Source organism: Tachypleus tridentatus, chromosome 7, assembly GCF_004210375.1.
Source record: "Tachypleus tridentatus isolate NWPU-2018 chromosome 7, ASM421037v1, whole genome shotgun sequence".
NCBI lineage: Eukaryota > Metazoa > Arthropoda > Merostomata > Xiphosura > Limulidae > Tachypleus > Tachypleus tridentatus.
The window spans coordinates 61,261,172-61,277,744 of record NC_134831.1 but is presented as its reverse complement, the minus strand read 5'-3'; the positions used below and the strand labels follow the sequence as shown (position 1 = coordinate 61,277,744).

Sequence of the window (16,573 nt, the reverse complement as noted above, 5' to 3'; positions counted from 1 at the left end):
AATTTTGATAACTCAGTTGAACTCTTAGTTTTGAGCCTTTTGCAGCCTTTAAACTCTAAATGATATACGGAGTTAGTAGGATGTAATGGCTTATTTGACTTGAATTCCACTAGTCCAAAAATAGCTAATTGATCTTGTATCATTTGACGTGTAGTTATGATTTTACATTAAGTTCTTGTAAACAAACAGTCTATCACAAAGCTTGAATTGATTCATTTTTTATAGCTTTTTACCATTAATGAAGTTGGCGGGTTCCTTGTTTAATATATTCCAAATGATAAATTATAATGACTTAATTGAAAACTAATATTTCACCTTTTCCTTATCCTACACTTGTTAAGTGGGCCAGTGTAAAATTAAGATGTTATTTCTTACACAGCTGATTTATTTTTTATAGCTTGTTGGAGCCAATGGATCCCATAACACAGAAAGGAAAGTTCGTCTACAGTTATACAGACCACCATTCCGCAGTTTTCAGTTACAACAGGGATCTGTTGAAGTAAGGCTTTTTTGTTGTCCATTTTTGTTTTTTATCCTTTTTTAATGAAAATAGTATTTCATCTAAAAAGATTAACAAATGCGATTTTGCAATTGTACGTCTAATCCAACTCAATAAACTGATTATTTAACATCTTTTATGGACTTTTTATGGAAAAAGAACAATAGTGAACTAGTGAATAAAATTTGCAACCTGAAAAATTACTCAGCCATGAACCTGTTTTTCTGTGATACAGCAAATGTGTATCGTATAGTTTTATTTTTCTTGTGTGATTTTGTCATGTTTTTCTCTTTTATTGGAATGCATTCATAGTAAGTTTTGTTTATATCCATAGACAAGTTTAAATATTATTTAACTTTCACGTAGCATAATTAAGTAACACCAATGTTGTGTTATAATTATTTGAAATGAATATTCAAGTTTTATCTGATTGTTTATTATTAATCTCTCTGAAACTGGTAAACTTTCAGGTCTATCAGTGGTGGTCGCGCTTGTCAAGAGTTATTTATCCAGCAACCCTCTATGTTTCTGTCAAGTCCCTGGTTCCACCAGAAACTGTGGAACCTTCCCTTCGATCTTTCTTTCCTATGCAACAGGTACTTGCATAAAACAAAGTCTTCATAATGGTGAATCTGTTTTAAACTCAGTCAGGCATTTGAAATTAAAATTTAACAGAAGCTAGTGATTACATACTGCATTCAACATGTTAAATTACTTGATTTTTGTGCATCATCTGAGTGGTTCTGAAGGATGAAAGCATTTTTATTTTACTTTTCAGGAGAGTGGACACACAACATTTGAAGATATGCAGCAGAAGTTGAATAGTCCAACTGTTACAACATACTTGGATGGAGAGAGGTATTTTACCTTAGTCTTTATATGATTACAAATAAAATATAAAGACAGTGTAGTGTGGCACAAATGAAAGTCTTAAAAATTGTTGTTTCATGAAAATGTGAGGATTGTTTGACAATGTATTATCATATAGCCAGTGGGTAAAAATGAGAAAGAACTTACTTTATAATTTGATGTAACAGATTTTGTAGTGAGAATGTTTGTTGGAAGTCTGAGAAAACATGCTTCAATATCAGAGTAGCTGTAGTAGAACAGCATTAGCACAAGTTAGAGAAAGGGTTGTTGTGAAGTAGATGGGAAACATGATAAAATATTTTGACTCTATTAATGAAAAATTAATGCCTTCTATGCTTATAAATAATAAAATTTTACATTAAATATGAATTATTTTTATATTGATCTTATGACAATTTATGTCATGGCCTAGTAATTAGTGTACTTAACTGCTGAGTTGAAGGTCCAAAATTGAAACTTTATGCTGAATTGTTTTTGTATTACTTTAGTTTTTATGACTATTTTAAGAAATGAATATCTGAGCATGCTCTAATGGAGTTTAGTCCAGAATTTTAGCCACTATATGTCATTTGAAAACTGATATGTGACTGTTATGACTGGAACAGTTGTTCTCATTATTTGATTAACAATAGTTATGTAAGTGGTAAGTGTTTGTGATTGTTTACATTACTTCTGGTCAGTAATTTTAAATTAGAGTGGCTGTGTCCATACCTTGGAGTCTCTCATCTTTTTGTTTAGCTCATGTGTTGCTTGAAGTTGAAAAATATTATATGCCAAGACATTCAAATTGTATGATAAAATGATAAAATTTTATTTGGATAAGTAGCAGATTTCAAATTAAGGAAAATAATGTGCTGCTGTTTTTTGTTTGTTTAGTATTTTTATCAGTTTGCTTAAATGTTTTGTTCTGTTGAAATGGAATTTTTTTTAAGATATTGAGGTAAATATTGGAAAGATGTAGTGTTCTTTTGTTGTGACATACAGAGAAAGCTTCATGATAGGAAGATAAAATTTAGCATTTGCATTTGTTTATTGTAATATTGTAATATATGTTTTCTGTAGAAATAAGAGTGAATGTAGATATGTTACATTAAAAACAGCAAAAGGATTTGTTGTTAAAATTACTAATTACAACTGGTAAGATTATGGTAAAAACATGAGTGGAAAATGATCTTTTTACCTGAAGAGAAAGCTTGTGCTGTAGTAACTGAAATATAGAAATTATATATATATACACTGTGACTTAAAAACTATTTAGTGCAATATTATGAGGTTCTATTTGTAATATAATTTCTCCTTCCTTTTTAATTGAATGTCAGATTTAAGAAATATTTTTAGCTGTGTCATGTCTCTTTCAAATCACTTTGTTGAAATCCTTCACTTCTTATTGCAGTGTGGTTTTCAAAATACTATTTATATGATTGATATATTTATAATTAGATCCTTTCTTGTGTGTTTTAACAAATTTACTGCCTTTATTACTAAGAAAATGTAAATGTGTAAGTTGTAGCTAAGAAAAACAAACAAAAACAACAACTTTGGTGAGGTTGTATGGTTTGTGTTTCAGTGTTCTTTACTAAATGCATGTATGGAAGGTGGGAATGTTTTCCATAAACTTGTTTCTCTAAGGCAGTAATCAGAATCTTTTTTAGTAATGATAATACAAACGAGAACTCTAAAGTGGTACACATGTAAGAACTAACCACTTTGTAACAGTTTGTCTAGTTTTGAGGATAGTTAAAAATCAGTTAGAAAAATATATTGTTATCTACAATGGTTAGTTTTCACTTGTGTTTTGAGGAATCATTGCATGTTATTACAAATAAATTATTTTCAAATTTTTTGATATGGTTGCTTTATAGTGTAGTTTCTTCTAAGAAGAAATCATCAGTTTCAACCCCGTTGGAGTGGATGAGGCTAGCAGGTCAAGCATGCAAAGTTCCTAACACCCAGATACTTCAGCTACCATCATCTCAGAGAGGTTGTTTTGTTGTCAAGTTTTCAAACAATGGGAGGTTAGTTTTTATTTTATCATTTGAGAAGAAATATTTCTGTATGAATGCACATGGTATTAGCAGTTGTAAAATATAACTGTAAAAGTAGAAAGTTCTTCAATATCTTAATGTATGACATTATCCAATTTAGAAAAGCAGAATGTTATGTTTTATCTTACATTCTTTTTTTTTTGGTAGTGTGTTGCATACTCTTTGTGTTGTGTCTGTACAAAAATATTTCAATCTTATAAATTTGATCCAACGTGTAAACTAAGAACTTTATTTTTTATATCATGATCTTTTTACACTTTCAGTATTGTTTTGTGGTGGACTGATGTGTTCTTAAAATACTTTTTGTTTTTTTTATAGATTAAGTATGCATTTGTGGCTGATTTTCAGAGGAACATTATTTTGGAATTTACAATTTACTCATTTATTGTAGCTAGGCAGATGCATCTCCCACAGAAACATGTAAAAGGTTTTATTTAATTAAGATTTTATTCACATAAAGAAAAAAGAAAATCTCCATTATTGAATTATGAGTAGAGCAAAAAAATATCTGTCATCATGAGTTGGCCCATTAGTTTAACCTGATCAAAACCAAAACAGACATGAAAAAAAGGATAATCAGGTATAAGTCCACAATAAATTCATGTAATTTCTTCATAGAAGAGAGTAAGATATAATTCAAGAGTGTTAATATGTTGCAGAAGAAAATGTGTCTGGCTGCCTTCCCTGGTAAGTAGTCCAAAGTTAGCCTTTATATTTTTGCCATAAATATAATCATTGGGTTAAAAATTGAGAATGTCATCAAATTTCTGCATTCTAATTAACCAATCATAGGAAGAAAAATGTTCAACTTGAGTATTACTTTGCAACTTTGTTAGATTTTCTACTTATATTATTCAGGAAAACAGTATGAATGTAGTTATCTTTACTGTCCAAATTATTTTATTTTTAGGTGTATTTTATTCACTGTACTATTTGTATCTATATAAAAACTAATATAATATTTTTATTATTTTAGGAGACTAGCAGCAGGATGTCTGTCTTTAAAAGCATGTGAAATTGTATTGTATGAGGTAAGCAACAAAACAAGTATTTAAGAGTTCATCTGCTAGGTCATAAAGTTTTGAATTTACTAGGAATTTCAAGTAATAAAACATTCTTCTCTTTGCTCTGTACAGTTATTGGCTTATACTGTTAACAGCCTAAAGTTTTTTTATAAACAGCAATTCCACAGTGACTTTGAATCTCAAACTTTAGTCATGTTTGCTATTTTATTTCTCAAAAGGCCAAACTCTAAATATGGGGGTTTATGTTTTGTCTCCTGTTGTTGGGAGACCACTTTACACTTTTGAGTCATGAGTTCAAAGTAAGAGTGACAGTTGAATTGCCTTAATTAACCCTATCACCACAAGTGTTCTTTATTGTGCATGACAAAGTTTAGTATCTTACATTCAAAATGTTATTAAACTTTTTTTTGTCATACTAATTACAACAGCATAAAAACTTAGCTAATAATTCATATTTTAATAGTATGTAGGTTTTAAGTTATAATTCTACAAGGCAATATTTTAAAAAACTTGTGAATTTCTCCTAGTATGACATGTGATAAATTTTCTTACAGCATGTCGTCATCCATATTTTATTTACCATCCCTCAAAAAAGTATGAAATTAAACATAGATTAATCTCTAAAATCATCATCATTCAGATAAATCACATTTATTATAATCTTCAACTTTGTTTCCTTATAGAGCTCTCAAATAGAAAATCATATTCCTCCTGCTGTATCTATGTGTCACATCCTTTTTCGTATTTCATTAATAGTTCTCTCTTTTACATTTAATTGTATATGGTTAAATGTCAATTTCACTCAGAGCACCACCATCATTCCCATGGGAAAGTTAACAACTAGCATGGATGAATTTGTAATGACTTTTGTTGCACAATTAGAAAGCCATAAACATTTTAAGAGGTAAGGGAATTTGTCTGATTTTGCATGTTAATATTCTATATTGTTTGGTGCATTATTTAATGAAATAAAAATGATTAGGTGCAATTCCATGAGTAGTATGAAAAATTAGAGTTAACTCTTTTTGACAATCAAGGGAAGAAAAAAGAAGGTTGGATAAGTTACTTTTATAAATATACATAGAGTATAAAAGTAACTAAAGTGTAAAAATAAGGATTTTTCTAGGTTAGTTAAGATTAGATTAAGTAAAATAAAAATGTTTAATGAGGCATGCATGCAAAGTGCTTGTACTAGATGTAGTGGCTCATTGGTAACGTAATTCAAGAGCATAATGTGAGCTGTACCTGTCGTGAGTGATTTACAGTTTATAACTGCACAGACAGTAATTAGATATGCATGGTTCAAAAGGATGTGAAACAACATAATTTAATTATAAATAGATATATACTGTTAAGAACTTAAAACTACTTTGGATAAAGGAATGTAGTTTCATCTTACAAGTCATTCAAGAAATGAAAAAAAGGTAATTTAGATTTATTTCAGTTATTTTATGGTAATTATGAGGTCATTCAAACTGACCAATTACATTTTGAAATAGGGTAGAAAAAAACACATAAAGAATAAAGTTTTACTCAAAACAGAATTGAAATGCATTTGGAAGGTCTTAAGGATTACACAAATGAAATTTGAGATGAAAAGAGTTTTTTTAATTTAAACATGAAAATGACTTTGCACACAGACTAATCAAAACAAATAGTCAGTATATTCATGAACAAGTCTTTATTTTATTAAAAATACTTCACTGAAAGTATTATGTTTTTGTATGTTAAGGACTTAATAATATTAACCAAAAGAGTGCCAAATTTTGTGAAGATTTACACACTATATTGAAAGTTTAGAAGTACTAAATCTAAAAAGATTTTAAATGAATACAAAGTGGTGATGTGTTTGGTCACATAGACTGAACCTGTATTGAGAGAATTAATCATTCAAGACCATTCCAAGAGTTGGTGTTAGGTACTTTTGCCTTCCCTGTACATTTTTAGCTGAAAATTTGAGATGGCAATCACAGATGGTCTTTGTGTAACTTTTTTGTGAGTATTCAAAAGAAGCAATCTTATCCTTAATAATTCTATGATGAAGATACATTTAATTGAATAATATTTTTCTTGATAAGTTTTAGTTTTAGCACTTAGGAGAATTGTTATAAATGGTGTCATGAGCTAAATATAACTTTTAACATATTTATTAGGTCTAATAAGCTTTGTTGCTTTGCTGGCATAATCACTTTATCTTACAATGTTTTCTTAATTTGTTTGTGTTTTGTACAGCATTGAACATGTATTAACACTTAACTGCTGTAGACTGTCATCAAAGAAACAGTTGTTTACATGTACATTTGATAAATTTCATACAAAAATATTTTAAGTTACTACTAAACTGTAAATTATATCAGTATTAATTGTAACTTTTTTAATTTTTGATGATTACTTTAAGAGTTTTTGTTAAGAAGTTCCATTTTGTAAAAGTATGGACAATACCTAAAAAATTAGGAGCATTTTTACATGTTTTTTAAATGTTTGTTTCATTTATTTACTGTTGTGATTTCCATGTTCTTACATATTAATGTGACTACATATTTATTCAAAATTTTGAAGATGCCACATATTTTAACTGCTTTGAAGGCATAGAATAAAATTTCTTATGCATTCTACATGTTTTTATGATTTTAATGTGATTGATAGTGACAATCATACCTAGAATATGAGAATTTTTTGCAACTTATTTTAATCCTGTACAGTAAATTATTTGCATTTTATTATAATTTTGCAAATGGAAACTGTATTCTCTTCAGAATTGTGTATAAAATAATCATTGTTTTTAAAATAATTGTCAGTTTTTAACATTATTTGCAACCTTAAACTACAAGTAATTTTGTAACATCCAGTTAACTAGTTTTATTTCTACAGGGTTCAACATATCACTTCAGTTCTGTTGATTAATAGATATAAACATGAAACTATTATTCTAAAGTTAAAACATACTGAGTTTACATGTCCAAATTTTGAACAAGTACAGTATTTGATATGCTTGTATAATCATTTTTGTACCAGGTGTACATGTTTTCATTTTTGGATAAGTACACCATTTCATATGATAGACATTTAACCACTTTTTGTACCAAGTGTACACATCCAAACTTTGAACAAGTACAATATTTCATATGGTATACATTCAACCAACTTATTTTTAGATTCCTTCAGGGAACCAGGTAACAAAGTTTTCTGGTCACTCGGGGAATATTTACGACTTGGACTGGTCTTCAGATGATAGTTACCTTCTTTCTGCTTCTGCTGATGGAACTATCAGGTTTGTTTGCATACATTTCTACTGTTGATTGCTTTCTGGGATTTCTTCTTCTGGCTTTTTCATTGTGCTTGCTTGAACAGTTTATTTATTTTATGTCCATAACAGTTTCATTTTAATGTACAACAGTGTTTTAATGATAATTAAATATGTTTTTTTATAGTTTAGGTAAAGTCTGTTATATTTTACTCCAATACCAAGTTATTTGTATGACTGTATGACACTTTGTTTTCAAAAATACACAAAGAAATTAATCATTCCCTTTATTACTTTGTTTTGCATGTCAATAAATGACTCACAGTGGTTACTCTGCCAAAAAAAGAAAATTTCATTGTGTGATGGTATATTTATCTGAAGAAATTTTGAAGAAAAATTAGAAAACATTTTTTTCACTTTTAATGAGACAGAAGTATGGCACTTGTTTTTGATGTTAAAGTTTAATGTATTAACATTTTTGTTTCTATTCAACAAGTGTAAAATTGCATTTTGTTTTCAAAGTGCACTAAAACTGCAACATATTTTACTTTAGATTTTTTAGTAAGTTGCATACCTACATGTGTAACAAAATTATGCTTTATATTTGAAAGTAGTTTTGATATGATTTTTAGTTAGCTGGCTAGTCTCAAAATAAAGCTGACAACAGTCAATTCTTTCAATGTCTTATTTTACAGGGTATTGTCATTTAGTTTATATATACTTTGCTAATAGGCGAATGTGACTGGCATCTTCAAGAAATGGTATTTTGCAATGGAAAATTGTTTTTCCTGTGAATACAAGTAACAAGTAACAGAAAATTTAACTGACAAATATTATTGATTCAGCTTTCTGCAGTAGCTTGCAGTATCAAATAAGACTATTGTTTTCTTTGACTTAATGTTAAGCTGCTATTCTTGTAGTATTTTTTCATTGTGGTATAATATTTGTATTTTTTTCTTATATAGTTGCTTCTCCCAAAGTATTTTTTAGAAATCCCATGTATAAATTTTGTAATATGTTTCTTTTTTTGTCCTGTAACACTGAATATGCCAAATGTTACTTCATATACTACTTAAACAGTCACAAGGTTCTTGTATCTAACTCGATTATTTATTTGCAGACTGTTGTATGTTTGTAAACAAATTCAAACAAATTTCACATCACATATTTCACATATTTCACATATTTTACATTTAAAGATTCAATCAACTATAGAGTAAAAATTCATATTTAACAATTTTATGTAGCTACTTTTGAATTAACCTTTAACCTTATTATAATGTGCAGAATATGGATAATACTACATTGATTCCAAAAACCTAAATAAAATTATTTTAACTGTTTATAATTAATTTTGTTTTTCAAATGCTTGAATATTTTGTTAAGAGAAAAAAAAGCTTGCATCACAGGTGTTGATGGGTCAAAGATCAAGCATTTTTATAAAATTATTTGCATGTGCCTTTGTCAGAGTAATATTTAATGTATTTCCTTCAAGTATATAAGCCATTAAGTTAGATGATCATCTCTCACTTTTCACCAAATTGAGTATGATATTTATTATACCATTTGATATAGTATTCTTATTTATTATGGTTGAGTTTTTATATATATATGCTCACTATGTTTTTTTTTTTTTTTTAGAATTTGTTACAAAAGTTTCTGTATTTTACATTTTGCTTAGATGTAACATGTACATATTACAGAATTTGGAACACAGAAAAGCTGTCATCATTTCCTCTTGCTGTCTTACCACATCCGTCCTATGTTTACTCTGCTAGATTTCACCCTCACATTTCAAATATTGTGGTATCAGCTGGCTTTGACCATGTGTTATATGTTTGGAAAATGCTGCCTCTTGGTGGAGAACAACCTGAATTAGTTCAAGAATTAGAAGGCCATCACAGCATGGTTAATTCACTCTGCTGGGACTCTTCTCAGAACAAACTATATTCTGCTGATGGTGATGGAAAGATTATAGTTTGGAAAGCTGGACCTTGCACAGAGAATGGTTGGATGATATTTTCTTTCTGTAAAGACTTTGTGTAATGTAAACTAGAAATATTTGTTAGATTGTATATTAAAAACTAGAATACCTTTATAAAAAGGCAGGAATATAGTACTGTTGATAAGGATATTCTTAATTAGATTTGAAAAATGGTACATCATACTTTATAATTCACCCTATTACAGGTTTATGTGAGAAACATAACATGTAAAAGTAGCAATACTTATGCTGTATGTCACTGATGTGGCCTATTACATTTTAATTTTGTTTGATGTTATTTTAACTTGTGAAATAAAATGATATTTTATATTCTGTGCAAAATCAAGACACATGATAGTATGTCATGCAGCAAAAACATTATGCCAGGCACAGTATGTGTTATTAACAGGAGTGACAGTTGAGCAATTTTCCACTTTCTATTGCTCATAATTTGGTAATCTAAATTAGCATATATTTTCAGTGGATGTTTTCTGACAGATCTTTATCTCATGTTCCAAATTTCTAGGCATTCTATTAAGAAATACATGAGATATAAAATCTCCAGTTTTTATTTTTTCCTATTTTTGTTTCTTCTTGCTGAAAATATGGAAGCTTTATTTGATAGAGAAACATACTTAACTTTCATGGATTTTTTTCAAATTTGATGCACTGATAAATCTTCACAACTAGCTAATTGTCACATTTAGCATAAGTATAATCCACAAATGTAAAGTTATTCAACAAAAATCATTTCACACACCCTACACAAAAGTCACATTAGCTATGGGTCTGAAATATCTCAACAGCTTTACCTAAAATAAAGGTAGAGTGCTTTTAGTTTCTGTTGTGGAAGTTAAAGACAGTAAAACTATAGGGTGAAAATTTGTGCAGATACATTAAGTATTTCTTAAATCAAGCAGTTTCTAGCTAAAGTTTTCAAACAGTCATACAAGTAAATGGTTATTATTCATTATTTAGTTGCCAAATTTTAACTACATAATTTCAAACTTTTATGAAATTATCCTAATTAAAGAGCATTTAGCATCATGTGATATTACTTTAAGCAATTAGCATAAATAATAATGTCTGATACGGCTGTACCAAGTTCATGATTTAGTTGCCAAATTTTAAGTACATAATTTCAAACTTTTATGAAATTATCCTAATTAAAGAGCATTTAGCATCATGTGATATTACTTTAAGCAATTAGCATAAATAATAATGTCTGATACGGCTGTACCAAGTTCATGATTTAGTTGCCAAATTTTAAGTACATAATTTCAAACTTTTATGAAATTATCCTAATTAAAGAGCATTTAGCATCATGTGATATTACTTTAAGCAATTAGCATAAATAATAATGTCTGATACGGCTGTACCAAGTTCATGATTTAGTTGCCAAATTTTAAGTACATAATTTCAAACTTTTATGAAATTATCCTAATTAAAGAGCATTTAGCATCATGTGATATTACTTTAAGCAATTAGCATAAATAATAATGTCTGATACGGCTGTACCAAGTTCATGAGGGTAATGATAAGAAACTTCTAATCTAAAGTCCATTGCATTACAGTAAGAGAAGTTTCCTAACACTATTTTAGAGCATAAAATCTACCACCATACATGTTAAAGAACCAGGTTGGTTCTCTAGAGTAAAGATCTGTTCCAAATAGTAGGGTTGAGATTCTGAAACAAATGGTGGTCACTGTTGAGTGTCACTTTTTTACTTGCTGTAGTTTGTTGGTGTGTATTAACAAAAAGTCATGATATCTAATTGAAAATTAGTTTTGTGCACTTAGAGCATAGTTATAAAGCTCATTTATTTTATAATGATCATAGGACATTATGTGATTTGTGCATGTTATTATTTGGTGTTCTCAGCTGAATGGGCTGGCGTGGCCAGATAGTTAAGACACTCAACTTGTAACACGAGGTTTGTGGGTTTGAATCCCTACTATACCAAACATGCTCATGCTTTCAGCCACAGGGGCATTATAACCTGATGGCCAATCTCACTATTCATTGGCATTCTTTGTTGAAGAGTTGGCAGTGCGGGGTGATGACTAGCTGACTTTCCTTTAGTCTTACACTGCTAATTAGGCACGGCTCATGCAGATAGCTCTTGTGTAGCTTTGTGCAAAATTCAAAACAAACAAAACTCAAATGAATATTTGAAATGAGTAAAAATTCAGTAACAGCAATGACAACCATAGCTAAAATTAAGTTTAACTTTCATCAATATGTTGAGTCCCCGAGTGAAAAAAGAGTACAAGATTCAGATACAAATATGAACCTTTGTTCTTATTTAATTTTTTATTTTATTTATAATGTAATATGTAGAAACTTGTTTAGGTAGATAAGAAAATATAAATGAAGAAAAGTTTAATGAAAACATTTTCTGCAAAATATGAATATGAGAAGGTAATGTGTTACATAATTCAGTACCATAACTTGAACTGTGCATTTTCTGGATGATTTATAGCATATTGTGTGGGTTTAGTTGTTAGACCCAGTTCAAGGAACAATAAAATAGTAATATTAAATAACATGTTAACTGTTGTAAATATGAAGCTGTTTCAGTTAAGTAGTTGCATTTTTTTGTTACACTCTATAGTTATTCTAGAAATAAAAAATTGCAGTTTAAACTTCTTTTTTTGTGTGGTTACAACGTTAGCCAAATGGACTGATACCACTGTAGAGAAAATACAAAAATATAAATTGTTACTGACAAAACTTATGATATTCATTTAGAAGTGATGGAAATGAAATCTGGAAAATTGTGAGATGAAAATAAATAAAACATTATTTTTAATCTGAAAAGCACTCAGCCAATCGGCCTCACTCCATAAATTCACAGACAAAGTTTTATTAAAAATAATTAGAAAAGGTTTGATTTTTTAAAGTACAAAAAACTTACAATGTTTACTAGAAGCTTACTAAATTTTGTGAAGATGCACTTACTGTAATGAAAGTTCCCATATGTTTAGATAACCCTAGGATTACATGATGGTTGTAAGGTTGGTGAAAATGACTAAGCTCTTACAGAAATAATTAAGTCTATCTATGTGTTTAGCAAAGGAAATGTTATTTCCAAAGTCCTTTTGCTTGGTTAAATTTCAAAAATTGTGAATAGAGCTATTTTTGAATGGGAAAAAGCTCCTAAGTATATTATATATACTTTTTTGTTAAAGTTTAGGCTAGAAATCTAACTAACAAAATTGAATACTTGTTTTTTATGATGTAAACTGGAATCCTAACACCTGCAAGTCAGAACTTAATAAACAATTACAATTTATGTCTGTTACAGTTATAGCATGTTTCTTTTAATACATGATTTGTGCTTGTAGAGGAAAAGTTTAATAAAAAATATTTTATTTGGGTTTTATGAACATATTTTCAAAGTTAAGATGATGATATTTATGTCACTGATTTGTACTATTGCATAAAGATATGAACACATTATATCATAAAATTGTAAAAATCCAATAACCCAAGTGCTTTTGGAAGGCCCACTTTTTGGAAGTGATTGGATTATAGGTTTTGCATTAGGACTTTTCAAGCATACAGGTTTTTTTTTTTTTTACATCACCTTATAATATAAATATTTCCATCTGAACAGAATTCAACCAGTGGACTAAAGAAAAGATTGTCAGTCTTCCAGAATTGAAAGTAAGTGTAAACTTCCTGTAAAGAACTATATATGTTCATATTCTAATAAGAATAACTGAGCTGAAAGACTTTAAAAACTTAATTTTAACCTTTATGTCACTGTAAGTGAATTTATAACTAAGTATCAATATATATTGCTTCATCATATTGTATGCCATATGATTTTAAAATACTGTAACATTAGCAGTGATAAATGTTTAGTATCTGTTAGCATATTTACAAACTTTCTATTAATTTATATGATATGTTCAGGTATTTTTACTAATAAAACTCATTCCACATTAATAATGTCTAAGAGTTTTGTTCAATGGTGTTAGAAACTGTGTGTGTGTATAGGAGTTAAACATACTTATAAACATTAATTTCACAATGGAGATCGTAGTTGTATCTTAAATGCTATACAGTTTTTATCTTGTGAAAAGTCCATATAGGCTAATGGAATTGCTTTAGAATTCAGTTGGTAAGTGTAACTGTTTTTTCTCTACTTTTATTTTGGTAGTAACTGAATAATTTACTTGCATTAAGCTAACTTCACATTTTCTAGCTATTCTCTAACTGAAATTCTCTTTCACTTTATTCTTATTATGTTACCAATATCATTGTTACCACTATTTATGTTTATTACTGAGGCCTCTAAACATTTCTATAATCTCAATCATTTAATTGCAAACATAATGTAGATAGTTCTTGACATCAATGAATTACAAACACAACATGTAACTTACTGAGCTACTTATATTTATTTTAACTATACATGCAAAATATTATACATCTTAAAAGTACATACTTAAAAATAATTGTAAGACCACTTCACTGTAAAAATGTCAGTTATAGTATTAAAAATATTCACATGTCATTGTCATATGAACTCTTTCACTGTGCATGTCCTTCACTGTGCATAACAGAAAGTTTCAGTGTCTTACATTCAAAGCTTTATTAAACTATGCTTTGTTTATGTTATATCAATTAGCATAGCATAAAATATTAGCTAACAATCCACATTCTAATGGTATTAAAAGTTTAAATTTTTAAACAAGGAAATATTTTTAAAAATCCTTATTTTCTCCTGGTATGACACACACATGCATGCACACACTGTCTCTAGGCTTCTTCTCTCTTTTATCCACCACTCCTTGAAAAAGTGTGAAAGTAAAAATGAATTACTCATTATTGAATTGTCATTGAGTTAAGGTAGAGAAAAATAACAGATAAAATATAAAGTTTTATTGAATAAAAATGTTTGAAATGTATTTAGAGGTTAAACAAAGGAAATTCGAGACATTTGAGATAACTGTTTTTTGTATGTGAAAACTTGTAATGTTAACTGAAAGACTGACAAATTTTGTGAAGATATACATGCTATATTGGAAGCTAGAAGTTTAAATCTATAAAGACTTTACATGAGTACAAAGAGGTCATGTGGATGGTTAAATTGACTGTTCCAGGATTGAAACAGTTGACTCTATCTATAGAGGGTTGGTGAATTCCATCTACCGTGAATTCCCATACTATAACTTCTAATCTGGTAATTGTTTTGTTATGAAATTTGGCAAGCTTTCACTAAACATTACACGGCTTCTGATGCAAAAAAATTAGAATATTTTTTAGTATTTTTACTTGAGATTTATCCATCAATATATCAACCAAAAGCTGTTGAATGCTCTCAGTGCAAAGTGATTTTCATGTTAAATTAAAAGAACTTCATCTGAAAATTTTCAAATTTCATTTGTGTCACCTCTAAAACTTACTAAATAAATATCACATCTTTTTTATCAGTTAAACTTTGTGTTTTATCTGCTGTTTTCTCTTTGTTAATGCTATATGAATTTAATCATTTTGACCAACTTTGTGACCACTATAAAAAAAAAAAGGTAACTTAAAATTTAAGTTATCATTTTCTTTCTAGAGTAACTACAGATTGTAACAGAAGACTATAATTGTTTATCTTAAATAACTTAAAGCTTGTTAGAGTTTGGAACTGTTTGTAATTAACATTATTCTTTTATTGCCTTTTAAAGTGTCTAATAATTCTGCCACATAAGTTGTAAATCACTCTTTGAACATGCAGCTACTATTACAATATTGAATAATTTAATGTGGGAGCTACTCATGAGCTAATGTAACAAATTTCCAATTTTTACTTTTATTAATAAAAATATACATGAAAAACAAGAAATTTAATACTTATATTTGACATTTTTTTGTTATTGGTTTCAAATGAAATTTAAGCTTTTGTAAATGGCAGTGGTACATTAAATCATTTTTATTTATATAAATAACCCAAGAACACAAATAATAAAACACAGAAAGCAAAAATGTTTTATAGCTATTATAATTTAACTGGATTTCCAACTGAGGCATAAGAACTGTGAAATAATTCCTGTTGCTGTTCAGTCTGAAGACCATGAGATACATTTTCAAACACAAGGCAAAATTTATAATACTGTGTACTATAAAAAGTGATGAAACACTGTGCCATTTGATAGATTAAAGCTTTGTCTTTCTGTTAATTATAAAGGATGTAAAACGTCAGAGAATATTATTGGCAATTTGAGGTAGGCACTGCAAGTGGGTCTGTATGTATCTATAAACAAAGAAAATTGAAAGCTAAAGCTTAAACTGTGCCTCAGTAATATTTTAATTATAATGAGTAATTTACTGTAAATTATGTACTGCAGTGTGGGGTAATAAATAAATCAGAGGAGGGAGAAGATTCAGAAAGCATCATGATTCTCATACAAGGGGAAGTTGAGGATTTATTTAAATATTTCCTTTTAAAATTAAGAAATTAAAACATATGTAATATTAAAATCTGAGTTATGAAATACATTTTAATGTCAAATGTACTCTTATAGATTTGTAATAGAATAGCATAATTAAATTTTGAATGTGACTCTAAATAAAAAGTTGTGAAATGTTCACTTTTACTTATTTGTAGTGAAAGAGGGTTAACTTATGCATAACAGTTTTTATTATTTTTCCTGATTATTTTAGAGGGATTGTGGCCAACTGGCTAGGGTGCCAAACTGTGAATATGAGGTTTTGTGGTTTATGCCTGTTTTAACACAGAAAAATAAAACAAATCGAGCTCTGCACTTAGAAACCATGAATGTGTTTATGAGTAACAATGACATCCCACTACTTGGTGTGAAAAGATAAGTCTAAGAGTTGACAGTGATTTTTGTTGACTGTCTGCCTTTCTTCCAGTTTATCACTTCAAAGTAATGGACATGTAG

The 16,573-nt window shown here is 28.7% G+C and overlaps 1 protein-coding gene across 9 annotated transcripts in view; it reads left to right on the top strand.

Moving 5' to 3' along the window:
• The window catches only part of LOC143255785 (jouberin-like), a 98,778-nt gene that overhangs the window by 51,752 nt on the left and 30,453 nt on the right, over positions 1-16,573 (top strand). For all 9 annotated transcript variants that reach the window (XM_076511985.1, XM_076511987.1, XM_076511984.1 and 6 more), the window contains 8 exons: positions 398-499; positions 970-1,095; positions 1,278-1,357; positions 3,232-3,384; positions 4,391-4,445; positions 7,595-7,710; positions 9,387-9,691; positions 13,288-13,337. In XM_076511985.1, the coding sequence (XP_076368100.1) occupies positions 398-499; positions 970-1,095; positions 1,278-1,357; positions 3,232-3,384; positions 4,391-4,445; positions 7,595-7,710; positions 9,387-9,691; positions 13,288-13,337 (987 nt within the window). The remainder of the gene's footprint in view (positions 1-397; positions 500-969; positions 1,096-1,277; positions 1,358-3,231; positions 3,385-4,390; positions 4,446-7,594; positions 7,711-9,386; positions 9,692-13,287; positions 13,338-16,573) is intronic.